Raw genomic sequence first — 26730 nt, 5'->3', positions numbered from 1 at the left:
ACATGGGTTAAGACTGCTTAAGCTGGGACTTCCCTGACAGTCCAGGGGCTAAGACCCCACCTTCCAATGCATGGAGCACAGGTTCCATCCCTGTTCAGGGTGTGGAACTAAGATCCCACATGCTGTGAGGTCTGGCCAAAAAAAAAGACTGCTTAGGCTTGCACCTGGTCCTATCACTTCATGGCAAGTAGAAGGGAAAAAAATGGAAGAAGTGACAGGTTTTATCTGGGGGGCTCCAAAATCACTCTGGACAGTGACTGCAGCCATGAAATTAAAAGACACTTGCTCCTTGGAAGGAAAATTATGACAAACATAAGCACCATATTAAAAAGCAGAGACATCACTTTGCCAACAAAGGTCCATATTGTCAAAGCTATGGTTTTTCCAGTAGTCATGAGAGTTGGACCATATAGAAGGCTGCCAAAGAATAGGTGGTTTTGAATTGTGGTGCAGAAAAGACTTGAGAGTCCCCTTGGACTGCAAGGAAATCAAACCAATTCCAAAGAAAATCAACCTTGAATATTCATTGGAAGGACTGAAGCTGAAGCTCCTATACTTTGGCCACTTGATGCAAAGAGCCGACTCATTGGAAAAGATACTGATGATGCTGGGAAAGATTGAAGGCAAAAGGAAAGGGGGTGGCAGAGGAAGAGATGGTTAGAGACCATCACCAAGTCAATGGACATGAATTTGAGCAAACTCCAGGAAAGAAAACACCAAAGCAAAGATTCCCAGAAAACATATCTCACAAAAGGAGATAGTGGAGGACAGAGGAGCCTGGAGTGCTGCAGTCCATGGGTTTGCAAAAAATTGGACATGACTTTGCAACTGAACAACTCTGTCCATCACTTTCTAGTTGTATGATCTTGAAACATTACTGAGCTTCTAAGGGGCTCAGTCTCTTCATCTGTAAGATGGTGACATTAAATGTCCATGATCTAGATCATTACGAGGTGTGCTTAGAAAAGATGGCCCACTGTAAGTGCTCAATCAATGTAAGCAATTTCTATTTGATTCACCAGCTGTAATGGCACGACCTTGTGGTAATATCACAATTCCCTTTGAGATTGTGTTTTACCTAACAATTTTTAATATTAACATTTATTTCCGATTTTGTACACAAAGCATAGTTGATTAACAATATTATGTGTTTCAGGTATATGGCAAAGTGATTCAGTTATACATACACATGTATATGTTCTTTGTCAAATTCATTTCCCATTTAGGTTATTACAGGGAAAAGATTTTTATTCACATACTTACATGGGCATTAATAGAAAAATACAACTCAAGGAGGTGTTTAGAATTTGGAGCTTATACACTGTCTTAATCAGGTGTTGTTGCAAATAATCAATAAACAATCTAAAGAAGAATAGAAGAGAGTTTTATTCAAGCCAAACTAAAGATTATAGCTTGAGAAACCACCTCTGAGTAGCTCGGAGAATACTGTTCCAAAGAGGTAGGGGAGGCGCCGGTATATATATAATTTTTGACTAGAAAATATATACATCTTCACTGATCAAGCATCAGATCAGATCAGATCAGATCAGTCGCTCAGTCGTGTCTGACTCTTTGCGACCCCGTGAATCGTAGCACGCCAGGCCTCCCTGTCCATCACCAACTCCCGGAGTTCACTGAGACTCACGTCCATCGAGTCAAGTGATGCCATCCAGCCATCTCATCCTCTGTTGTCCCCTTCTCCTCTTGCCCCCAATCCCTCCCAGCATCAGTCTTTTCCAATGAGTCAACTCTTCGCATAGATGTTGATAAAACATTATGGCTAGTCACAAAGGACAGATACCTCAAATTAACGATTTTAGTGACTTTCTATATATGGGAAGATGCAAGAATCTAGGGTCATTTACATTCTTCCTGAGGTATGCATCTCAACTGTCTGGGAGCCAGCTTATTCAAAACACGGGATGCCTCACCATGTTTTGGTCCCCACCCGCCTCGATTCCCTTCAGGGCTCCCACTGTGAGTCACAGCAGTGGGTTGTGACTTAGTCCTTTATGTAATAGACGGTGGGCAACATTCTCTGAATGGTTAAAGTATGTGTACAATGTATGGTTGACAAGTGATAAGACAGACTGTTTTAGTTAGCATAAAGTCCAAGCCAAATTATGTATAAGCCAGAATAACTTCCCCGTACTTCAGTATGTGAACATTTCTTCCATCAAAGAGAAGGGCAAGGGGAAGGAGAAGGGGAGAAGGAGACCTATGGGAATACAAATGATTTTTTAGGAAAAGATAAATAGGTTTTTCAGAGAATAGAGATAAGATAGTTTTGTGAGAATGTCTGCTTTGGTGTTTTCTTATTCCTAAGCCAAATTCCCCTCTTCAGTGATAGGAGTCCATCTTTCCTGGTTGCTAGACTACTGGGGAGAGGATTTATAACAGCTGAATTCTTTTGTGAGGCTCTATTTTTAGGTAGATAAGGGAAGTTCAAAACAAAGTTCCTGAAGTAGTATATTCTGGATGCCTTCAATAGAAAGAGATAAGTATGTGAGATTGGGCAAGGCTCTAATAGTTTAGAAAGTCCATTTCCACCACCACCTTTTCTCTGCAAAGTAAAATCTGCCAAGAATGAGGAGGAAATGGATATCTTTAGAGTAGCTAGTAAAGAGAATGGTTAAAATATATATACATATAACTAGTATTTTGAATAGAAATGAGTTCACTAAGATAACTGTGTTTGAACTCAACTGTGTCTGACTTTTTGCGACCCCATGGACTGTAGCTTGCCAGGTTTCTCTGTCCATGGGATCTCCCAGGCAAGAATACTGAAGTGGGTTGCCATTCCCTTCTCCAGGGGATCTTTCCAACCCAGGGATGGAACCCATGTCTTCTGCACTGCAGCCAGATTCTTTACTGCCTGAGTCATCAGGGATGCTTGCCTGGAGAAATCCCATGGACAGAGGAGCCTGGCGGGCTACAGTCCATTGGGTTGCAAAGAGTCGGACATGACTGAGCAACTAACACACACACCTGAATTGAAGTTTGTCAATTAATCACACACAAAAAAGGGAAAGAGTACCAGGAATGAGGTCCCCCAAAGTGCTTAAGAGGCAGGCAGATGAAACCCTGCAAAGGAGAAGGAGGAGTAATCATAAAATAGGCACAGTTGGCAGTAGTAGTGCCAGGGAAACTAAGGAATGAGATTATTAAAGGAAGGAGAGACCCTCAGCATTTGATGTTCTGGAGGTCAAGAAAGGTAAAAATGAAGAAAAATCCTTCAAATTCAGCAACATGGATGATGGGGGTGGTCTTGACTAGAGCAGGTCCCCTCCCTGCACCAGTGGGACACAGAAGGCTGCTTTTGGTGGTTTTGATCTCAGGGTGCTTCAGCCTCCAGCAGCTTGAAGCAGGATTTCAGTTTCCAGCCAGAGGTTGAGGTCAGGCCGTGTCAGTGACAGTGCTGAATCCCAGACACTAGACCACCAGGAACAGTGGCCAGGGACAAGTGCCTGGCCTGTCACTGTGTGGCAGTGAAATTCCACATCGAGATGGAAAGTAGTAAGTAAAGTGTTTATTAGGACGAAAAAAAGAGTACGTGTGTATAGACACATGGGTGGGCTCAGAGAGAGTCGCACCCTCCTGGTAGTTTGAATCACTTGCATGGGGCATTTCTTCTGGGTTTCCTGTGGCCAGTTTGAGGAGTGGGAGGTGAGAAACTAGAGACTACAACTGTAGGCAACTCTTACATCAGTCGACTTTGCAAGAGGAAAAAGTCATTTGAAGGTGGTTTGGGGCAAGGCAGGATTTTTCTTGTAGGAAGGAGTAGATAAAAGATGGAGAAGTTGAAGGTGAGGGAAAAGATGGTTCCTAACTGGGGTATGTGGAGAAGGCAATGGCACCCCACTCCAGTCCTCTTGCCTGGAAAATCCCATGGATGGAGGAGCCTGGTAGGCTGAAGTCCATGAGGTCACTAAGAGTCGGACACGACTGAGCAACTTCATTTTCACTTTTCACTTTCATGCATTAGAGAAGGAAATGGCAACCCACTCCAGTGTTCTTGCCTGGAGAATCCCAGGGACAGAGGAGCCTAGTAGGAGGCCGTCTATGGGGTCGCACAGAGTCGGACACGACTGAAGTGACTTAGCAGCAGCAACTGGGGTATGTTCTTGGGCGGAGGAGCCACGTTGCACACTTGATTCAAGGTCTAGAAGACAGTAAAGGGTCAAGCTGTGGATGACACTGAAGTCTAAAACGGGTCAGAAAAAAATGAAGCCAATATACAGCCTTGAGTTTGTAAACTGCACTCAGTTTGTTCAGCCCTAGACCAGCTGTAGTCTGAAGCCCCGCCCACTCCCTTCAATGCCCCCCCTTGGATGCGGTCTCAACCTGTCCAACAACAGGTGTGTTGTGTCCATTTCAAAAACCAAGGGGAAAAGTGAAAGTATTAGTCACTCAGTCAGTCTCCTACTCGTTGCCATACACTGTATATATTCTAGAGCAGTGCCTCTCAAAGGTAGCTTGCATCAGAATCACCTGGAGGGTTTGTTAAAACCAATTACTGGATCCCACCTCCCGAGACTGCGGTTCAGTAGTTCTAATGTGCAGTCTGATAATTCACATTTCCCACTCATTCCCATGAGGTTTCTGCCCCTAGTCCACACTTCTAGAACTGCTGTCCTAGAAGAAACTGTATACCCCAATAAGATTCTGGAAAATAGATAATGAACTTTGTACTGTGCTCTGCAAACTAGTCAGTACTCATGTTTATATAGAAGAAGGCAGCTCTGCACTAAAGTGAGTCTCTGTGCGTGCTGAATCCACAAGCCCAGCCTTATCCAGAGCCATACGGGCCTCACAGAAGGAAGGCAGGCAGCTAGGTGGCTGGAGGAAGGCGAGAATCTTCTCAGAGGATGCTACAGGGTGACTTCTGAGCTGGGGCCGAATGGCGAGAAGGATTTTACTGGAGGTAATGGGCAGGGTTAGGGATGGGGAACAGCATTCTGCTCTGCAGAATCAGGTAGTGCAAAGGCAGCACCCATCAAGTGGGAAAAGAAATGTACGGTTCCGCGCATGCATGCAGAGTCCCTCGTGCTTACCTGACACCTGTGCAGGCATCAAAAGAATTTCTACCTGTCCCCCAGCCCCCCCATTGCCCAACCTTATGAAGTAGATAAGTAATGGTTTCAAATTCATTCAAAAAAACAAAGACCATGGCATCCGGTCCCATCACTTCATGGCAAATAGATGGGGAAACAATGGAAACAGTAACAGACTTTATTTTGGGGGGCTTCAAAATCACTGCAGATGGTGGTGAGTGCAGTCATGAAACCAAAAGATGCTTGCTCCTTGGAAGAAAAGCTATGACCAACCTCAGTTCAGTTCAGTTCAGTTCAGTCACTCAGTCATGTCCGACTCTTTGTGACCCCATGGACTGCAGCATGCCAGGCCTCTCTGTCCATTACCAACTCCCGGAGTTTACCCAAACTCATGTCCATTAAGTCGGTGATGTCATCCAACCATCTCATCCTCTGTCATCCCCTTCTCCTCCTGCCTTCAATCTTTACCAGCTTCAGGGCCTTTTCCAATGAGTCAGTTCTTCCCATCAGATGGCCAAAGTTTTGGAGTTTCAGCTTCAGCATCAGTTCTTCGAATGAATACTCAAGACTGATTTCCTTTAGGATGCGCTGGTGGGATCTCCTTGCAGTCCAAGGGACTCTCAAGAGTCTTCTCCAACACCACAATTCAAAAGCATCAATTCTTCAGTGCTCAGCTTTCTTTATAGCCTAGCTCTCACATTCATACATGACTACTCGAAAAACCATAGCTTTGACTAGACGGACCTTTGTTGGCAAAGTAATGTCTCTGCTTTTTAATATACTGTCTAGATTGGTCATAACTTTTCTCCCAAGGAGCAAGGGTCTTTTAATTTCATGGCTGCGTCACCATCTGCAGTGATTTTGGAGCCCAGAAAAATAAAGACTGTCATTGTTTCCATTGTTTCCCCACCTATTTGCCATGAAGTGATGGGACCAGATGCCATAATCTTAGTTTTCTGAATGTTGAATTTTAAGCCAACTTTTTCACTCTCTTCTTTCACTTTCATCAAGAGGCTCTTTAGTTCTTCACTTTCTGCCATAAGGATGGTGTCATGTGCATATCTGAGATTATTGATATTTCTCCCAGCAATCTTGATTCCAGCTTGTGCTTCATCCAGCCCAGCGTTTCTCATGATAACCTAGACAGCATATTAAAAAGCAGAGACATTACTTTGCCCACAGAGGTCCGTCTAGTCGAAGCTATGGATTTTCCAGTAGTCGTGTATGGATGTGAGTTGGACCATAAAGAAAGTTGAGCGTGGAAGAACTTATGCTTTTGAACTGGTGTTGTAGAAGACTCTTGAGAGTCCCTTGGACCTCAAGGAGATCAAATCAGTCAACCTAAAGGAAATCAGTCCTGAATATTCATTGGAAGAACTGATGCTGAAGTTGAAACTCCAGTGCTTTGGCTACCTGATGCGAAGAACTGACTCACTGGAAAGGACCCCGATGCTGGGAAAGATTGAAGGCAGGAGACCTGGTCGACAGAGGATGAGATGGTCGGATGGCATCACTGACTCCATGGACATGAGTTTGAGCAAGCTCCGGGAGTTGGTGATGGACAGGAAAGCCTGGCGTGCTGCAGTCCATAGGGTCGCAAACAGTCAGACACGATTGAGCGGCTGAACTGCCTGAACTGGTTTCAAATAGCCAGACTCAAGCCCGCCGGGCCAGTCCGCAGCAGCGCCGCGAGTGGCCAGTAGGGTGCGCTATTCCCGGTGCCTTGCCTGATCTCAACTGACCTGCGCCTGCGCTCACGCCTGCGCTGGGCTTCCGCACCTCTTCGAAGGCAGGGGGAGGCGGGGGTGGGCGAGCGTCCTACGCCTGCGCACTCGGACTAAGATGGCGGCGGCGGCGGCCCGCCTGGGCTGGGGAGTTGCTGCCGCTGCCGCGGGGCTGCGGAGTCGGTAGGTGGTGATCCCGGAACTGCATAGGGGTGCCGCTGGGCTTAGCCATCTGAGCGGTGGTCGTCCCGTTCGCCCCCTCTTAAACCGAGTGGGGAGAAGTGCCCCTGACGTTGCTTTTAGGTTCACTCCCATCGCCGAGTTAGACTTGAATCTAGAGGTGGGCAGCTCTCGGTGACGCAGCTCTGCGACCCAGGTTCTGGCGGACCGTGCCATTCCTGGTCCCAAGCTCCGAGACCCGGTGCCTGAATCCCTGCGGTGGGGAGACTCTCAGAGACCGACTGTAGGGACCCCACTGAGGAGCTCTTTTTAAATCGTGGCTCCTCCAGCTCCTCTACCATGTGCATTTCCTCTGCCTTTTAAACACAAAATCAGAATGTCAGACAAAATGTCATCATTTTCTCAGTGAAGCCCGGAAACGGAACGTGACCTGAGGTCACACAGCAATGAAGTGATGGAACTCATGTGCATCCAGAACCCTAGATTTCCCCCGCCCACTCCTACCGGCTAAACCCTCTTGGTTTCCTTGTCTTTCCTCTTTCTATTTGCACTGTCTTTGACATCTGTCAACATTGATTAGGCGAAAGGCACCTAGGGCTTAAGTAGCTGTTGTACCCTGATTTCTCGAATGGAACAAAAGGAGCAAAGAGCCTAACAAAGGTTGACCTCCTCAGTGTTAGGGATTTTAGTGCTGATGATGCTTTTAAAGTTGAAATGCATTTCCTAAAAAATTAGCTTTGCAGAAGGATTTTTTGTTAGTCACCTCTTGTCTCCCTCTCTTATTCCTGAAATAATTTAACTCACCTTTACTGTTTTATTACTCTAGACTCATTTCTTCTCAGATTATTTGTCCTTTCTGCCTTTTCTATCCTCGATGCCCTTCCATAGTCCAAGGTATCCAAGATTTAGGGAGTGTGCTATATTTAAAAATATCTTCACCCCAAACCTGAATTCCATTTAATAAACAATTGTACTGCATGGCCTAGCACTGTTTTAATCACTTTACATCGATTATTTGGATCCATCTTTGCCTTAATCTTTATGAGGTAGCTGTAAATATTAACTTCATCTTAGAAATGAGGAACCGAGGTAAGTCATCAGGCTAGTGGCTAGGGACAGAAATGAAGACAGCCCCTCCTTTTTGCAGGTGAAAAGAATCAGAAATGTAAAAAACAAAAAATGATCATAAATATGCTTAAAATTCCTCAGTGAAATAAAAATTGGAATGGATGGGTGTATTAATATTTAAAGTAAACTGGGTTTTAAAGTAATTACATCAGATTTCTAAAATTTTCACAACTAATGTCTCTTTTTGTTTTCCTTTTCCAGTACTATTTGTTTTTCCCTTCTCCTTTTGTTTTTAAGTTGTCAAATCCATGAAAAGAATAGCCAGTCAACACCTGGGAAATTTTGTAACTCTGGTTACTCCATTCTGATTATATTCAGGGTGAAATACAAAACAGGGTCAATATGTTTCCAATCAAAAAGCACATAGGCTGTGGACTTCTTTAGCAGTTTGGTGGAGAATAGTATACTTTCTGTTAGACTTTTGGAGGCATTTGAAATGCCTTTCAAAACAAATAGCAGAGGTTATTGAAAGGCAGAGACATTACTTTGCCAACAAAGGTCCATCTAGTCAAGGCTATGGTTTTTCCAGTGGTCATGTATGGATGTGAGAGTTGGACTGTGAAGAAAGCTGAGTGCCGAAGAATTGATGCTTTTCAACTGTGGTGTTGGAGGAGACCCTTGAGAGTCCCTTGGACTGCAAGGAGATCCAACCAGTCCATTCTGAAGGAGATCAGCCCTGGGATTTCTTTGGAAGGAATGGTGCCAAAGCTGAAACTCCAGTACTTTGGCCACCTCATGCAAAGAGCTGACTCATTGGAAAAGACTCTGATGCTGGGAGGGATTGGGGACAGGAGGAGAAGGGGATGACAGAGGATGAGATGGCTGGATGGCATCACCAACTTGATGGACATGAGTTTGGGTGAACTCCTGGAGTTGGTGATGGACAGGGAGGCCTGGCGTGCTGTGATTCATGGGGTCACAAAGAGTCGGACATGACTGAGCGACTGAACTGAATTAAACTGATCTCTTTCCAGGGAAACATAGTGGTAGAGACCGAAAAGGAGGGAGACTTTTCACTGTATTTACTTTTATTTCCTTTGAATTTTGAACCACGTGACTCTATTACCTAGTTGTTTTTGTATCTGAAAAAGGAAAAAGTTTGTAGCTTTGCCTCCTTCATGCATAGCTAATAGTCTGGGACTTTTACACCAAATATTACAATATTCTGTGTACACTCAGTTTTCAAGGTTGTACATTTCCCCTTGAGCTCTTGTTTTTAAATTGTTTGCAGATATTGCTTGCCTAAGGGAGTGGAAATAATGTTGATGGAAAATGAAAATTCATCTTGGTTATTATTTTCATTGTGGTTTTTTTTATATATAAGAAGTAGAAACTTGAGCTTATCTCCTAAAATGTCATTTTTGTTTTTAAATATAGATTCTGTCATGTGACGAGTCCATATACAATTAAGAAACAGCTTCTGCATCAGTTTTTCCAAAGACCATTTTTCCCACTCCCTGCAACCTTATGTAACACAGGTAAAATTTCATCTCTTTTAGAGCAAACCGCCGGAACGAAATTTTGTAGGTCGTAAACAATGAGAATTTGTAAATTTTCTATTCAGATGCTTATGAAAAGAATATAACATTTTTTCTATCATAAATCACACTTTAATTATTTGCTTACACATATCATTTGGCATTAAATTTCAAGAATCCTGAGTACAGTGTCCAGTAAATCTGTGAAATCTTAGCATGTTGTGTAACACATGTTCTGGAACATAAGAGTTGCTCAATAAGTAATTTCTGAAATGGAGATATAAAAAGAAGTTACAAATGGGTATGAAGATAGGATTTGAACATTTTTGCAATGTGACCACAGTCATGTGGTTAGGGAACCTTGGGGCAAGGGTGTGTTGTCTGTCTGTCTGTGAATGCCTACCTTATGGAGCTGTAAGAGTTTGGATTTGCTTATGGAGCTGTAAGAGTTTGGATTCAGCTCATGGCCCATCTCTATTTCCATTGCTGTCCTGAACTGCTTATGGCCATTCTCTGGAGGGTGGCCGACTGTGTCTTATGGCATGAGTTGGATCAGGGTAGAGACCTTACCTCCCTTGTATCCTGGGGCAAAAATAGGATTGCCTTCCTTGACTCTTTGCTTGAATCACAGAGCAATTTGGGCATAAATAGTAATTCACCTTAAGCTACTTTAATTAGACTTAAATTTTATGGAACTGAATTATGTAGTCATCTAGGCTTTCAAGTTGGAAACCTGCTGATTTTAGTCTTTGATATTGAGGTCAGGAACCATTAATCTGTATTTTGGGGGGAGATTATGTCTACTTTTTTATCTGTTACCTGATTGGTCAGAAACAGGGTTAAAAGAACCTTATTTTCTGTGTATTTACAGAAAGTGGTGGCAGCTTTTTCTATAATGTTCCGTCTGAAAAATTGTTCCCTTGTCAGAGGAATTTATTGCTTGGAAGTATAAATATTTTAAATCAGGTATTAGGTTGGCCAAAATGTTTGTTTTTTTTTTTTTACCATAAGATGGCTTTAATAGCGCTTAGTTGTTTTTAACTTCATTCAAAACAATTTTGTTAGATTGTATTCTACAGCTGCCATATCAGCATGCATTTTTTAAAAAGCTTATCTAATTTGAAGAACTTTTTATAGTTACTGTAATATTGAAGATGGAGGATAAAAAGGAACATTTTCAGCATATTATACTTTATTATTTTAAGAAAGGTTAAAGTGCAGCTGAAATGCAAAAAAAAGATTTACGTTGTGTATGGAGAAGGTAGTATGATTGACCAAATATGTCCAAGTGGTTTGCAAAGTTTCACACTGGAGATTTCTCACTGGATGATGCTCCATGATCAGATAGACCAGTTGAAGTTGGTAGCAATCAAATAGAGACATTAATTGAGAACAGTCAGTTTTATACCATGTTGGAGATAGCCGACACACTCAATATATTCAAATCAAGAATTGAAAATCATTTGCACCAGGTTGGTTATGTTACTCACTTTGATATTTGGGTTCTATGTAAGTTAAGCAAAAAAACCCTTCTTGACTGTATTTTGGCGAGCAATTCTCTACTTAAACATAATGCAAATGTTCCATTTTTAAAACAAATTGGACAGGCGATGAAAAGTGGGTACCATTCAATAATGTGGAGCAGAAGAGATTGTGGGGTAAGCTAAATAAACCACCACCAGCACACCAAAGGTCGGTCATTATCCAAAGGTGGGATTGGAAGGGAGTCGTCTATTATGAGCTCCTTCTGGAAAACCAAACAATTCTAAGTACTTCTCCTAATTAGACCAACTGAAAGCTGCAGTCAAGGAAAAGTGTCTGGAATTAGTCAACAGAAAATGCATAATCTTCCATCAGGATAACACAAGACCACATGTTTCTTTGATGACCAGGCAAAAACTGTTACAGCTTTAAATTTTTTTATTTGAAAACTAAAGGAACTTTCAGGCCAACCTGGTACTTCAATGTTGGAGGTTATCATTTTAAATTTTTCTCCTTAATAGGATTTGCCTGGTCACCAAGTCACCAACCAATATCTTTACAAGACAGTGACTTAAGCAAAATGTATGGGAGTTTTGCTCTTCTTTACCAAGAAAATGACTCATCATCAGTTAGCTGGAATTGTCTGGAGAGGTGCAGAAAGAATCTCAGCTGTCAAATTAGAATGTTCTTTTGTAATAGTTAAGTATTTTTATACCAACCATATGTTTTGCCAAATTTTATCAGTTTCTAATTTAAAATAAAACTGTTACTTTGTGATATTTTACTCTTTCTTAAGACAGGTGATGTGAGGATCATGACAGGGTAGAAAGACTGAGCTTAAATATCTTTTTCTTTTATGCTTGGCACTAGTAAGTTTGAAGTGGCACTATGCACAGTGGTTAAACACGTGCTGCAGAACTGGCCAGGCTCGAGTCCAGGCTCTGTCACTTAACTAGGTGGGAGACTTTGAGGTTTAGTTTAGTCATTTATAAATTAGGATAAAAACAGTGCTTCCTTGGCAGGATGTAAGGATTAAATGATATAACTCACATAAAGTGCTTAGCACCATATGCAACACATGATAATTACTCAATAAATTAACCTATTTCCATGTACTGCTCTAAGGTGAGAATTGGGTGTGTTTTTTTTTAAACTAAGTTTATTTTTATCGTAAGTAACCAGAACCTGTTTAATAGTTGTAAACTATTAAGACCTCAGTATTATCTTTTTGTCCTACAAGCTGTTATCATAATAGCAAGGTAGGAAATTCAGGATTCTGTTATTCTCAATCTAATCATGGCCTGAGAAGAAACAGAAGAATTTCTGAAGATAATTTTAAAATATCCTGAAAAGTAATTCACGTGGAGTCTCACTTATATGATGATTTATAATGTCACTATACCTTTGGACAAGTTATTTAACTTTTAGTAACTTAACAAGTAATTTCTAAGTCTCAGTTTCTTCTTTTGTAAAGTAGGAACAATAATACCTTCTTCAAAGGATTGTTAAAGGCTTAAATATATTTAAAGCACTCAACCCTATCTCGGACATGTAATGAGTAAGCATAAAATAAATATTATGATAATTTTTTTTTTTTTAAATGTTAGCACTTTGGGAAGTGATGATGATTTGTAATTATAGCCAATTTGGTATTGAGTTACCAAAGAGAATACATCGAAGACTGCCTTCCTACTTAGGTATACGATTTTGCTAGAGTTTGTGGAGTAACAAAACTATATAAATAATATTAATATAAAATTCAATGTAATTATCCTAGATATTTTTATAAATTTGCTTTTTATCTTTAACAAGTCTTCTTTTGTAAGCTTGGGCAAGAAAGCTTTATTTTTTTGTTTTCTAATTCTTCTTATATCTTTTGGTTCTCTGAAAATGAGCACTTCATAGTCCATAAGCTTGTTAACTAGTATTTTTTTCTAGAATAACATTCCTTTTTCTTTTTTCTCTTTTAGTGAGATACATGTTTATTCAAACACAAGATACCCCAAATCCCAACAGTTTAAAGTTTATTCCAGGAAAACCAGTTCTCGAGACAAGGACCATGGATTTTCCCACACCAGCTACAGCATTTCGCTCCCCTCTGGCTAGGTATAGTATTATTTTTTATTTGCTTTTACTGAGAAACATAAATAACTGACTTCAGGAGTTAAGGTAGCCTTAGCTATTGCACTTTTATGTGCGTTGCATCTCTTCAGTATAAAGATTGTTTTCTTTTCAGGTAAACAATAAAGAAAAACAAGATTTGATATTAAGAAACTCTTCTCTTGAAAAGTGATGTACTTAAGAGATCTGTAGCGTGACTAAATAGAATTTATATTTTTACTTTTAAAAAATCTATCAAAATGGTAATATGGCAGATATCCATCCTAAATCTTTAAAATGCTGTTTTTTAAAAAACATAAAAATGTGCTCATTTTATTCTCAAGGATAGCTGAACTTCTAGATGCTTCAAAATGGAGTAGTTTCTAAAACAGTCCTCTCAGAATTATAAATGATGATAATTATTAGATGTGGCATGAATTTTTAATAAGTGAGTAGTGACAGTTTTTATTCATTTTTATTGAAGTATAGTTGATTTACAATATTGTGTTAGTTTCAGGTGGATAGCAAAGTGATTTTTTAATTTTTCTTTTCAGATTATATTCTATTATAGGTTATGAAAAGATACTGAATGTAATTCCCTGTGCTACATAGTATATACTTGTTGCTTATCTATTTTATATGTAGTAGTCTTTATCATACTCTTGCCTGGAAAATCCCACGGATGGAGGAGCCTGGTGGGCTGCAGTCCATGGGGTCGCTAAGAGTCGGACACGACTGAGCGACTTCACTTTCACTTTTCACTTTCACGCATTGGAGAAGGAAATGGCAACCCACTCCAGTGTTCTTGCCTGGAGAATCCCAGGGACGGGGGAGCCTGGTGGGCTACACGACTGAAGTGACTTAGCAGCAGCAGCAGCAGCAGCAGTCTTTATCATTAATCCCATCCTTCTAATTTGTTGCTCCCTTCCTTTCCCCTTTGATAACCATAAGTTTATTTTCTGTGTCTTTGAATCTGCTTCTGTTTTGTATAGATTCATTTGTATTATTTTTGAGGTTCCACATTTAAGTGATATCATACAGTATTTGTCTTCCTCTGACTTCCTTCCCTATGTATAATATTCTCTAGGTCCATCCATATTGCTGTAAATTGCATTATTTCGTTCCTTTTTATCATTGAGTAATATTTCATTGTACCACATCTTCTTAAGCCAGTTATCTGTTGATGGCCACTTGCGTTGTTTCCATGTCTTGACTATTGTAAATAGTGCTACTATGAATCCTGGGGTGCATGTATCTTTTGGAATTAGAGTTTTCATTTTTTCTGGATATATATCCAGCAGTGGGATTGTTGAATCATATGGCAGCTCTATTTTTAGTTCTTTAAGGAACTGCCTTGCCGTTTTCCGTACTGGCTGTACCAATTTACATTCAGTGGTGACAATTTTTAAATTCACTAGATAAAGACATATTAAATGTATGTCAGATGATAAGCCACAAGGATAAAATTATAAAACCCCTTGTAAACTGATAGCTAGAGAAGTCATTTAAAATAAAAATGTTAAAGTCAGTCACATCAATTGAAATTTTTGGTACCCTAAGTCTGATACTGATTGCCAAGGATATTGAGAAAATAAAATTTAGATAACTGTTTCTGTATACACACAGCCATTTTATGTGTCTCATTTAGGGGAGCCAGAAATATGCTTATCTCAAGAATGGTTTTTAAAGTTTCTAGTTAATCAGTGTGCAAATTTCCTTTGACCTAAACGTGCCACTTCTTGGAAGATATCTTAGCATATTTGTTTTTTGTGCTTTTTAATACAAGCCACAGTAAGAAATATTTTATATGATGATGCGCTATACACATATACACATATACATACAAAGATATACCTATATCTGTGTATACGTATGTGTATATATATATGAATCACATACGTGTGTGTGTGTGTGTATATATATATATAAACAAGTGTTTGATGGGGCAGTTTTTGCCTTTATAAGGTATGAAACTTGGTTATATTTCCTTTCTTTTTATATTATTATGTTCTATTTTATTTTATTGAATAAAATCCTGGTTACTACATAATTGATTTTATAACTTACTGGTAGGTCTGAAAAACACTGCCTGAAAGAATTAACACGTATATACATAAGTTGTGTGCAGTGGTGTTCATTGTAGCCTTGTTGATAATGGTAGTAAGTTGGAAACAATCTAAATATTCATCAGTATGGATAGTTAGATAAACTTTGTCTATCCATAGCCCACAGATATTGAAAAGGATGAGGAGGAACCATATTTACTGTTAATAGAGTGACATCTAAGACATACTATTGGTGAAGAAAGCAAGTTGCAAAACAGTGAATACAGTATGTTATTATGTGTATGAAAACAAAACACAAAAATGCACTGACAAAAAAGGTATGGAAGAATGTATATCAAACTGATAACAGAGAATTCTCCAGGCCAGAATACTGGAGTGGGTAGCCGTTCCCTTCTTCAGGGAATCTTCCCACCCCAGGAATCAAACCAGGGTCTCATGCATTCCAGGTGATTCTTTATCAGCTGAGCTATTAGGAAAGCCCAATAGTTTGAAATGTGTACATCAGATATGAGCTCACATATTTAGTATTTTTAAAAATGTAAAAATAAAAAAGCCCAAATTGATTCAGTTATAAATTGGTTGGAGATCATTGTCAGATGTTCAATTGGCCAAAACCTTTTTCAAATTAATCTTTTAGAATTCATCCATTTCTTGTGTTTACAGAATTTGTTATCTTCAGTCAATCTTATTTTGTTTAGCAGAGAATATTTTTGCTGTAAACATGAGGACGGAAACCAGTCTGTCCTACTGGTCACCGTGTCCCTAATGCTTAGAACGGTGTCTGTTACTCGGTATTCAAATATTAGTTGAGTGAATGAGTAAACAGGAATATGTCTGACTTCAGGGAGGCATTTGACTTGTTTTTTCCTAGCCTTGCAGAGAAGATGAGGAAATACAAGCAGAGGGTAGACCTACCTCTAAGGACATGTGAAAGGGCTCTGAATCTCTGTAGTTGGCATGTTTATTCAAGACATTTTAAAAACCAGCAACATTAATAAGATGTAATTATCAGTTTTTCAGATGATAGGATTTGCTTATCTGTTGGATGACAAAATTCAGAGACATTTTAAAAAGTTTTATTAGGCTTGTATGATAGGTTGAAGCAAATAAGATAAAATCTAGCAAGAGTAAGTATTAAGCTGTGTGCTTAAATTTTTTAAATGCCTAGCACAGTTATGGGATAGAAGAATCTGACCTCTCAATTACGTTAGAAATATGCTTTAAAAAGTCAGTCAAACAGAGTCCTAGTGTCCAGCATAAGAGAGGTAATAGTTTTTGTATTCAGAACAAATTAGACTACCTTTGGGAGAGTATGTTCATTTCTAGGTATCATATTTTGTTTACATTGATGAGTTGAAATTGTCCCAAGGAAAATAACCTAAATGACAAAGCATTTATAATAATGCTTGAAACTCCTGTTTCAGCTTTTTCTTTCTCTTAGGGACAGAACTTCTGAACTCTTTGCTCCAAGCAGTCTCCATGATATGGCCCATGTGTGTGCTCAGTTGCTCAGTCGTGCCTGACTCTTTGCAGCCCCATGGACTGTACAGCCTGCCAAGGTCATCTGTCTATGGGATTCTCTAGGGAAGAATACTGGAGCGAGTTGCCATTTCCTACTCTAGGGGGTCTTCCCAACCCAGGGACTGAAGCCCCACCTCTTGCGTCTCCTGTATTGGCAAACTGATTCTTTACCATTGCATCCCCTGACATAGATCAGGTGTCTTCTTTTGCAATGTGCTTTCATTTGGAGGAAAAAGAAGTTTTGCTAATAGTGCTAATCAAGGATCCTACTTAGAGGTCTGTGTTTTGATTTATTGCATCATAAGCTGCAACCCAGAGAAGGCGATGGCACCCCACTCCAGTACTCTTGCCTGGAAAATCCCTTGGACGGAGGAGCCTGGTGGGCTGCAGTCCATGGGGTTACGAGGAGTCGGACACGACTGAGCGACTTCCTTTCACTTTTCACTTTCCTGCATTGGAGAAGGAAATGGCAACCCACTCCAGTGTTCTTGCCTGGAGAATCCCAGGGACGGAGGAGCCTGGTGGGCTGCCGTCTATGGGGTCACACAGAGTCGGACACGACTGAAGTGACTTAGCAAGCAAGCAAGCAAGCTGCAACCAAAAACTTTGTGACAACTTGCAGATTTAATATTAAGTGGTTGTGTAAAGGACTTAGCTGACATTGTTTCAGAAAAATTCCTAAACAATTTCAAAGCAGTAATTTTGATAACATTCTTGCAATGGTAGACAAAGAAAAGGAAAACTGTGACCTTCCTTGGAGTATGTCAGCTTTTATTCCTACAGTTGGGGGAAAAGGATACTGCTCTAGTGTCTGCTAGATGTGGTACATGTATCAGTGACTGGGAGGGAGGCCGTATTTCAAAATCCTTTGAAGGGTTTTTCAAATTATAATCTGCCCCTCTTTCTCTTAAAAATTAGCTTTACTGAACTATAATTTACGTACAATAAAAATCACGGAATTTCCAGTGTACAATTTATTGGGTTTTGCTAAGTATATACAATTGTGTATCCACCAAAAAAATACAAATATAAAACATTTTTATCACAGCAAAAGATCCCTCATTTCCCTTTGTTTTCAGTCTCCTCTTGCTTTACCTCCCTGGTAACTTTTTTTTATGGCAATGACTTAATTTTTAAAATTTTATTAAAAAATGTTTTTTCTAGGAGGGAGGGGATATATATATACTTACAGCTGATTCATACTGTTTTATAGCAGAAACTACAACTTTGTAAAACACTTATCCAATTAAAAAAGATAAAACCAAATAAAAAATGATCAGTTAATCCAATAACAATGTTTTTTCTAGCTTCTGTGAGATGTAATTGTTATAAAACGTTGTATAAGTTTAAGGTATACAGTGTGAAGATTTGATACACATACACATTGTGAAATGATTACCACAGAAAGGATAGTTAATACATCTCTCACCCTGGTAACTGTTGATCTTCTTACCCTATTGTTAAATTGCTGACTTCTGTCCAACTCTTTGCAACCTCATGGACTGCAGCACACCAGCCCTCCCTGTGCCTCAGTTATCTCCTGGAGTTTGCCCATGTTCATGTCCATTGAATCAGTGATGCTACCTAACCGTCTACTCCTGTTTTGCCTTTTCTAGAGTTTCATATAAATGGAACCATGTAGTCTTTTGTGTTTGGCTTCTTTGATTTAGTATGATGATTTTGAGAGTCATCCTTGTTCTTGTAGGGATCTGTAGTTCATTTCTCTTTACTGCCAAGTAATACTGTTGATACAAAGTTTGTGTGTGCTCGGTTACTCAGTCCTGTCCACTCTTCGCCGCCCTTTGGACTATAACCCTAGGCCAGACTGTCCTTGGGATTTCACAGACAAGAATATTGGAGTGCCATTGGAGTGCCATTTTGTCCTCCAGGGGATTTTCCCACGTCTCCTGCGTCTCTTGCATTGCAAGTGGATTCTTTACTGCTGAGACACTGGGGAAGATCTGATATACTGTATGGTTATTCCCAATCTGTTTTGTCATTCCCCAGGGCTTCCCCAGTGGCTCAGAGGTAAAGAATCTACCTGCAATGCGGGAGAATGGGTTAAATTCTTGGGTTGGGAAGATCCCCTGAAGAAGAAAATGACAAGCCACTCCAGTATTCTTGCCTGAGAAATCCCATGGACAGAGGAACCTGGCGGGCTGCAGTCCATGGGGCTGCAAAAGTATCAGATGCAACTGAGTTATTATCTCTCAGTTTTTATTTTTTCACAGGCAGTTATTTAGGATTGAGGGGGTAAAAAGTGTCTTTTTTGGACCAGATTTCATCACTGTCACAAAGGTAAGCAGAGTATTATATAAAACAAGATGTGATGTACTTCTGCTTTTTTCTGAGTCCAATGCTGCTGTCCAGAATATCCACTCTTAATGTGTTTTACACATGCTGTTATTAAAAATCTCAAGTTTACGTCTCATATTTCTCAAGATAATTATTTAATAGAATTCACAAGTTGAAATTAACTTCTAGATCTCTTGTTTTTCAAGAAAGAAAAACATAAGCTTCAGAGAGTTAAATGCAGTGTCCAAGACTCAACCTTGGCAGGACTAAAATTTAGGCTTCCAAGTATTGTTTTTACTAATTCTTAGCTTACACTGATAGACTACAAAAAGAAGTAAATAAATTATCAAATATATATATGTTAATATATATATCAAATATATATATATATATATGACCAACAGAATGCTTGAATATTTGTCTTCTTTCACAGTGAGCATTTATAAAATGGCGCCTGGCACATTTTTGTGTCAGCCTGCCATCCCGCAATGAGACTTTAGAGCTTCACAGATGAGAGCAGTGGGCTGTGTACTTCTGTAACACTTGGATAATCTCTTAATGTCAAAAAATCAAACTAAATATGCTATACCCATCCAATATCTGAGATCATATTTGGTACAAAAGACTTTCATTTTTAAGTGTACTAGATTAATGAGAAATGAATTACTTAAATTTAAACTGCATATTCTTTTAAATCTATAATTGATATATATGTGCTGAACTTAATCTCTTGTCCAGTTTTGCATCAAAATCAAAAGTATTCAATGAACTCCTCTTAAGCAGTTTGGAAGGATTACACTTACTGATTTACTTATTTTTATTTCTTACTTTACTGGGTCTTCGTTGGTTGTGTGGGCTTTCGTTAGTCGCGGCGAGCGGCGGCCACTCTTCTTGTGGTTTGTGGGCTTCAGTAGTTGCAGTACATGAGTTCAGTAGTTACGGCTCGTGGACTCTAGAGCACAGGCTCAGTAGTTTGTGGCCCATGGGTTTAGTTGCTGCAAGGCATATGGAATCTTCCTGGACCAGGGTCGAACCAATGTTCCCTGCACTGGCAGGCAGATTTCTATCCACTGCACATCAGGGAAGGCTATGGATTGTTTCTTAAGGATACCAATCTTGTTGACAGTCCACAAGTCCTCTAGCATAGTAGCCATAGATGAGACATGTTATAGTTTGGGTTCAACAGTTATGTCTTTGATGCTCTTAAGTAATATACATAGGTTGAATTTTTTAAATAGTCATAGGATATCCTGTATAGTTCATCAAGCAGTTATATCCTATTTTATTAAAAGAATGGGAAGTCTGTTTATTATCCACTCTAAAAATAGAATCCAACTCTTTTTACTTTATGAAAAAGTATCATTTAGTCATTTTGATATCCCCTCTACGGAGCATGTACACACACCACACTTAATACAGGTTTGATGAATGATTGAATGGTATATGTTCTAAGATTGTATCTTCTAAAAGTCATTATAAGCTAGCTCCTCAATAGTAACTGACGTATTTTCTAGAAATGAGTGCTATTGCATGTTACAGAATATAAATAGGGAAAGAGTCCTAAAAGATTCACATTATTGTTTTGTATTTTGTCTTTGCTCTTGGATGAAAAATGTAATGTTTTCCTTCAAATATTTACAGGAGAATGAAGAATTAGACTGGAATTTATTGAAACCAGATATCTATGCCACAATTATGGATTTCTTTGCATCTGGCTTACCTTTAGTTACTGAAGAAACACCTTCAGGAGAAGCAGGTAATATGTTGGGAATTAATATTTAGCTTTTTAAAAAAATTGTTCTGGTTTCTTCACATTTGTCTTGATTTCTGAAAGCATGGGAAACAGATTTTTGTCATTATACTTTATTGAGCGCTGGAACCAATTCCAGAGGGGATAAAACCTCATGTATACTAGTTTTACCCATCATTTTATAAAATGTGTGTTTACATGGAATATATTATAAAAAACTAAAACTTTCAACTATAAAAATTTCAAACTACTATTATTTGTTATAATATTTATAATATTATAGTATAGTATAATATAACATAATATTTTATTGTTTTCAAAATAATATAATGCTCACCAGCTTGCCCTTCTCTCAGATTTAACAGAAGTTTAACTTTCTGCCTTAATTACTTTAGAATAATTTCTAAACACACTATTAAAGATAATAACGACCCCAGTTTTCTTGCCTGGAGAATCCCATGGACAGAGGAGCCTGGGGGGTTGCAGTCCATGGTGCTGCAAAGAGTCGAACACGACTGAGTGACTAAGCATGCACGTGTGCACATATGTCTACACACACACACACACACAAACATTTGTATAATCACCTTTAAATGGTACAGTTTAACTTCTAGATATATACTCTAAATGAGTCTGATAAATGTACATAAGACAACATGTGGAAGCATATTTCAATATGTTCATTGAAATATTTTAAAAATATATTAGCAGTTAAAAGGAGTGAACTTGATTAGGAGATACCAATGTGAAAAGAAATGCAAAAAAGCAAAATGGCTGTCTGGGGAGGCCTACAAATAGCTGTGAAAAGAAGAGAAGCGAAAAGCAAAGGAGAAAAGGAAAGATATAAACATCTGAATGCAGAGTTCCAAAGAATAGCAAGAAGAGATAAGAAAGCCTTCTTCAGCAATCAATGCAAAGAAATAGAGGAAAACAACAGAATGGGAAAGACTAGGGATCTAGTCTTCAAGAAAATCAGAGATACCAAAGGAACATTTCATGCAAAGATGAGCTCGATAAAGGACAGAAATGGTATGGACCTAACAGAAGCAGAAGATATTAAGAAGAGATGGCAAGAATACACAGAAGAACTGTACAAAAAAGATCTTCACGACCCAGATAATCACGATGGTGTGATCACTGACCTAGAGCCAGACATCCTGGAATGTGAAGTCAAGTGGGCCTTAGAAAGCATCACTACAAACAAAGCTAGTGGAGGTGATGGAATTCCAGTTGAGCTATTCCAAATCCTGAAAGATGATGCTGTGAAAGTGCTGCACTCAATCTGCCAGCAAATTTGGAAAACTCAGCAGTGGCCACAGGACTGGAAAAGGTCAGTTTTCATTCCAATCCCAAAGAAAGGCAATGCCAAAGAATGCTCAAACGACTGCACAATTGCACTCATCTCACACGCTAGTAAAGTAATGCTCCAAATTCTCCAAGTCAGGCTTCAGCAATATGTGAACCGTGAACTTCCTGATGTTCAAGCTGGTTTTAGAAAAGGCAGAGGAACAAGAGATCAAATTGCCAACATCCGCTGGATCATAGAAAAAACAAGAGAGTTCCAGAAAAACATCTATTTCTGCTTTATTGACTATGCCAAAGCCTTTGACTGTGTGGATCACAATAAACTGTGGAAAATTCTGAAAGAGATGGGAATATCAGACCACCTGATCTGCCTCTTGAGAAATTTGTATGCAGGTCAGGAAGCAACAGTTAGAACTGGACATGGAACAACAGACTGGTTCCAAATAGGAAAAGGAGTTCGTCAAGGCTGTATATTGTCACCCTGTTTATTTAACTTATATGCAGAGTACATCATGAGAAACGCTGGACTGGAAGAAACACAAACTGGAATCAAGATTGCCGGGAGAAATATCAATAACCTCAGATATGCAGATGACACCACCCTTATGGCAGAAAGTGAAGAGGAGCTCAAAAGCCTCTTGATGAAAGTGAAAGTGGAGAGTGAAAAAGTTGGCTTAAAGCTCCACATTCAGAAAATGAAGATCATGGCATCCGGTCCCATCACTTCATGGGCAGTAGATGGGGAAACAGTGGAAACAGTGTCAGACTTTATTTTTGGGGGGCTCCAAAATCACTGCAGATGGTGACTGCAGCCATGAAATTAAAAGACGCTTACTCCTTGGAAGGAAAGTTATGACCAACCTAGATAGCATATTCAAAAGCAGAGACATTACTTTGCCAACAAAGATTCGTCTAGTCAAGGCTATGGTTTTTCCTGTGGTCATGTATGGATGTGAGAGTTGGACTGTGAAGAAGGCTGAGCACCGAAGAATTGGTGCTTTTGAACTGTGGTGTTGGAGAAGACTCTTGAGAGTCCCTTGGACTGCAAGGAGATCCAACCAGTCCATTCTGAAGGAGATCAGCCCTGGGATTTCTTTGGAAGGAATGATGCTAAAGCTGAAACTCCAGTACTTTGGCCACCTCCTGCGAAGAGTTGACTGATTGGAAAAGACTCTGATGCTGGGAGGGATTGGGGGCAGGAGGAGAAGGGGACGACAGAGGATGAGATGGCTGCATGGCATCACTGACTCGATGGATGTGAGTCTGAGTGAACTCCGGGAGTTGGTGATGGACAGGGAGGCCTGGCGTGCTGCGATTCATGGGGTCGCAAAGAGTTGGACACTACTGAGCAACTGGTCTGATCTGATGTGATCTGATGTAAAAAGATATAAAAAATATTAAGTGGTAAAAGGAGACTGAAGTGTTTATTTACAGATTCTTAACAAATATACCATTTATGCAGATTTTAAATAATACATGAAATAGTTACATGTATTCTTGATAGGTATATATGTAAAACTGATATATCATTTTGAGAGCCTTTGACTACCTCTGCCAAAATGTAAAAATACACAAGGCTGTCGACCCAACACTAGAAATTTACCTCATAGATATATTTGCAAAAGTGCACTGATGAATACTTTACACAAATACATCAGTAGCAGGATTGTTAGAAATAGCAGCAAACTGGAAACAAATGATTTAAAAACTAGCCAAAAGAAGACAAATTCATATAAAAATCACTATGCATTTATTTTGAAAATTGAGCCACATCTTTATATGCTGATACAGAAAAACCTTTTAGGTCTATATTAAATAGAAAAAGGAGAAGGCAATGGCACCCCACTCCAGTACTCTTGCCTGGAAAATCCCGTGGACAGAGGAGCCTGGTGGGCTGCAGTCCATGGGGTTGCTAAGAGTCAGGCACGACTGAGCGACTTCACTTTCACTTTTCACTTTCATGCATTGGAGAAGGAAATGGCAACCCACTCCAGTGTTCTTGCCTGGAGAATCCCAGGGACGGGGGAGCCTGGTGGGCTACACGACTGAAGTGACTTAGCAGCAGCAGCAGCAAATAGAAAAAAGCAAGATACATAACAGTGAATGTAAATATAGACATGTAAATGTAAACATGTACTAGAAGGAGGGTATATACTAAACTAATGATAGCAGTTGCCTATAGAAGTGATGATGGCAAAAGGAACTTAGTTTTGCTGATGTAAGAGAATTTTAACTTAATTGTATTCTGTTTATTTAAAAAAATCAAAGTTGATATAATATTAATATGTTGGTATTTATATTGTTGCCAGGATCCTAGTGTCTGTCGCAATGTAATTTGAATTAGCTGTATTTTTAGTTTTCCCAATGATAAAAGAGATTTTTTTCCAAATAAATGTAAAACCCATAAAGATAGACATATGTGAAGATCTATATATAACCTTACAAAGTAAAAAGGAAAACAAAAATGGACTTTGCTGGTGGTCCAGTGGTTAAGAATCAGCCTGCCAATGCAGGGGATGTAGATTTGATCACCGGACTGGGAAGATTCCACATGTCTCGGATCAGCTAAGCCGCTGCAGCACAGCTGCTGAGCCCATGCATGCTAAAGGCTGTGCTCCAAAACAGAGAAGCCACCGAAGTGAGAAACTCATGCAGCACAACTGGATAGTAGCGCCTGCTCCCTGCAGCCAGAGAAAGCCCGTGTGCAGCAACGAAGACCCAGTGTAGCTAAAAATAAAAAATTAAATAAATTTTCTAGAAAAGAAAAAAATGAAAAAAATGAGGTTTTTGTTCAGATTTGTAGAACATTTTAGAATTTCCATAAGGCTTATATCTGTACTTAGTATGATTGTCATCATGAAAACCACTAAATTGAGGGGTTAAAAATTTAACTTAAAAAGTAGTTAAAAAAGACTTAAAAAGTGCCTTTTTGTCTCAAAGTTTTCATCAGGATCCAGGCAATGTCTTTTCTTTGCTCCTTTTCAATCCTTGAGAAGGATGAAAGTTTACAAATATATTGACCAAAAAATTAAAACCCTAACATCATTAGTAGATCATGTTATTTCAGTATATTCACAGTTATCACCATGTTGATCAGTGCGCCTTAGTTTTTCTTCAGAGAATCAAATGAATGATCCTTCCATTTTCCCCCTATCACTTATTTCACTATACCAAGTTGCATGTTCTGTGCTTTTTTTAATGAGACATTAAGTTAAAGTCACTTTATTTTAATATTTGTACTTGCATGGATATAAAATTTCTTTTGTTGATATGTTTTATTTGTAATTGTTTCTAGGATCTGAAGATGATGATGAAGTTGTGGCAATGATTAAGGAATTGTTAGATACTAGAATACGGTATGTGTTTGTCTTTCTACCTGAGATCAGATACACTACAGTGTAGCAATAAATTTTTGGTTGTCTCTGAGGTTGTAGTAGAGTTCCAAAACAAGTATAAGTTAATGTAAACAAAATAGGTAACCACAGAAATTGAATTCTAAAGTCTGCAGTTTCTTTACCATCTGAGCCACCAGGAAAGGTCCCTCCAAAATGTATAACACTCTGTCTAAATATAGTCAGTAATTTATGTAATTTATCTTTCATGGTCACTGTTCGGATTTGATATTATTATAATACCAAATTTCTTAGAAAGAAGAAAATGACTTAACAGTGTTTGGGAGAACTGTGAAGAGAGGAGTACCTCTTTTCAGGCTGCTGCCCCACTTTTGCTTATAGTAAACCAATGGTCCTGCTGAGAGTTCCAAAAAAATCTAGGTAAAATACACAAAAAGTTTGTTGTTGGACAGTATGATATAGCTGCCAAAGCAAATAAGATTCTGTAGAGAGGGGAAGCACACTGAAGCTTCTCTTGGGGTATTTACTCATTCTTGGTGTGAGGTTAGAGTATGAGAAGGTGGGCAAAGAGCAGCCATTGAGAAACAGAGAAACTGTGTTAACTTTCAGCAAATTTGTTGAGATTTGGAAGAATGAAGCTTTGACTTTTAAGGAGCAAGACCCCAGAGGAAAGAAAAATGTAAGCCTCAGCACTCAGAGCTTCTCCCCACAAGGCACTTAGTTGTTTTTAGCTGTGAAAGGAAAGAGACTAAGTGAAACAAAAGACAGTTGAAAACCTGAGCAGAGTTTTGGCAGTTTTATGGTGCTGGGAGTGATAAAACTTGGAGTTTAGTATCTGTCAAGGAGGGTGGGGCCTCAAAGAACATCCAGGCTCTTAGTTGGGTTCTCTAGAGGACTATACCGTTGAAAGAGAGAAGCCAGAGGTAGACCAAGCCTTGTGAAACTATAGGCCAGTATTGAATGAACTTAATTCCACAGAGGGTTAAGCTGGTGCCACAAGATAGGATGAACCCTTTCTAGTATAATATAATCCCAAGTCACTTTAGTTCTTCATATCCGTTGTCCATCATTTATTGCCCCCCAAATTACTAGGCATAGAATTTGGAAACTGAACCAACAGAAAATAAAACAAATCCATTGATAACCTAGATGTGAGAGTTATCAGACATGATCTTTAAAATGATTGTGAATAAAACGTTAGAGAAAACAGAAAGTCAGATGAATTTCATCAGAAGACTGGAATCTATAAGAAAAAGTAATTCTGAAACTAAAATATACAATAGCTAAACTTAAG

General features: G+C 39.2%; 1 protein-coding gene across 3 annotated transcripts in view; it reads left to right on the top strand.

The window, feature by feature from the left end:
* Positions 1 to 6817: 6817 nt before the first annotated feature.
* Positions 6818 to 26730, top strand: part of NFU1 (NFU1 iron-sulfur cluster scaffold) — a 28974-nt gene continuing 9061 nt past the window's right edge. The window contains exons 1-6 of one of the 3 annotated variants that reach the window (XM_019970432.2): positions 6818 to 6961; positions 9464 to 9564; positions 13017 to 13152; positions 18965 to 19031; positions 20670 to 20784; positions 25379 to 25439. In XM_019970432.2, coding sequence (XP_019825991.2) covers positions 6897 to 6961; positions 9464 to 9564; positions 13017 to 13152; positions 18965 to 19031; positions 20670 to 20784; positions 25379 to 25439 — 545 coding nt within the window. In that variant the 5' untranslated portion in view covers positions 6818 to 6896. Of the gene's footprint in view, positions 6962 to 9463; positions 9565 to 13015; positions 13153 to 18964; positions 19032 to 20669; positions 20785 to 25378; positions 25440 to 26730 lie in introns of those variants that run through there. The other 2 variants (XM_019970433.2, XM_019970435.2) reach the window with 2 other exon arrangements.

The sequence above is a fragment of the Bos indicus genome, chromosome 11 (assembly GCF_029378745.1).
Source record: "Bos indicus isolate NIAB-ARS_2022 breed Sahiwal x Tharparkar chromosome 11, NIAB-ARS_B.indTharparkar_mat_pri_1.0, whole genome shotgun sequence".
In the NCBI taxonomy this organism is placed as follows: domain Eukaryota; kingdom Metazoa; phylum Chordata; class Mammalia; order Artiodactyla; family Bovidae; genus Bos; species Bos indicus.
The sequence above is the reverse complement of the archived record's forward strand: the minus strand, read 5'-3'. Positions and strand labels throughout refer to the sequence as shown.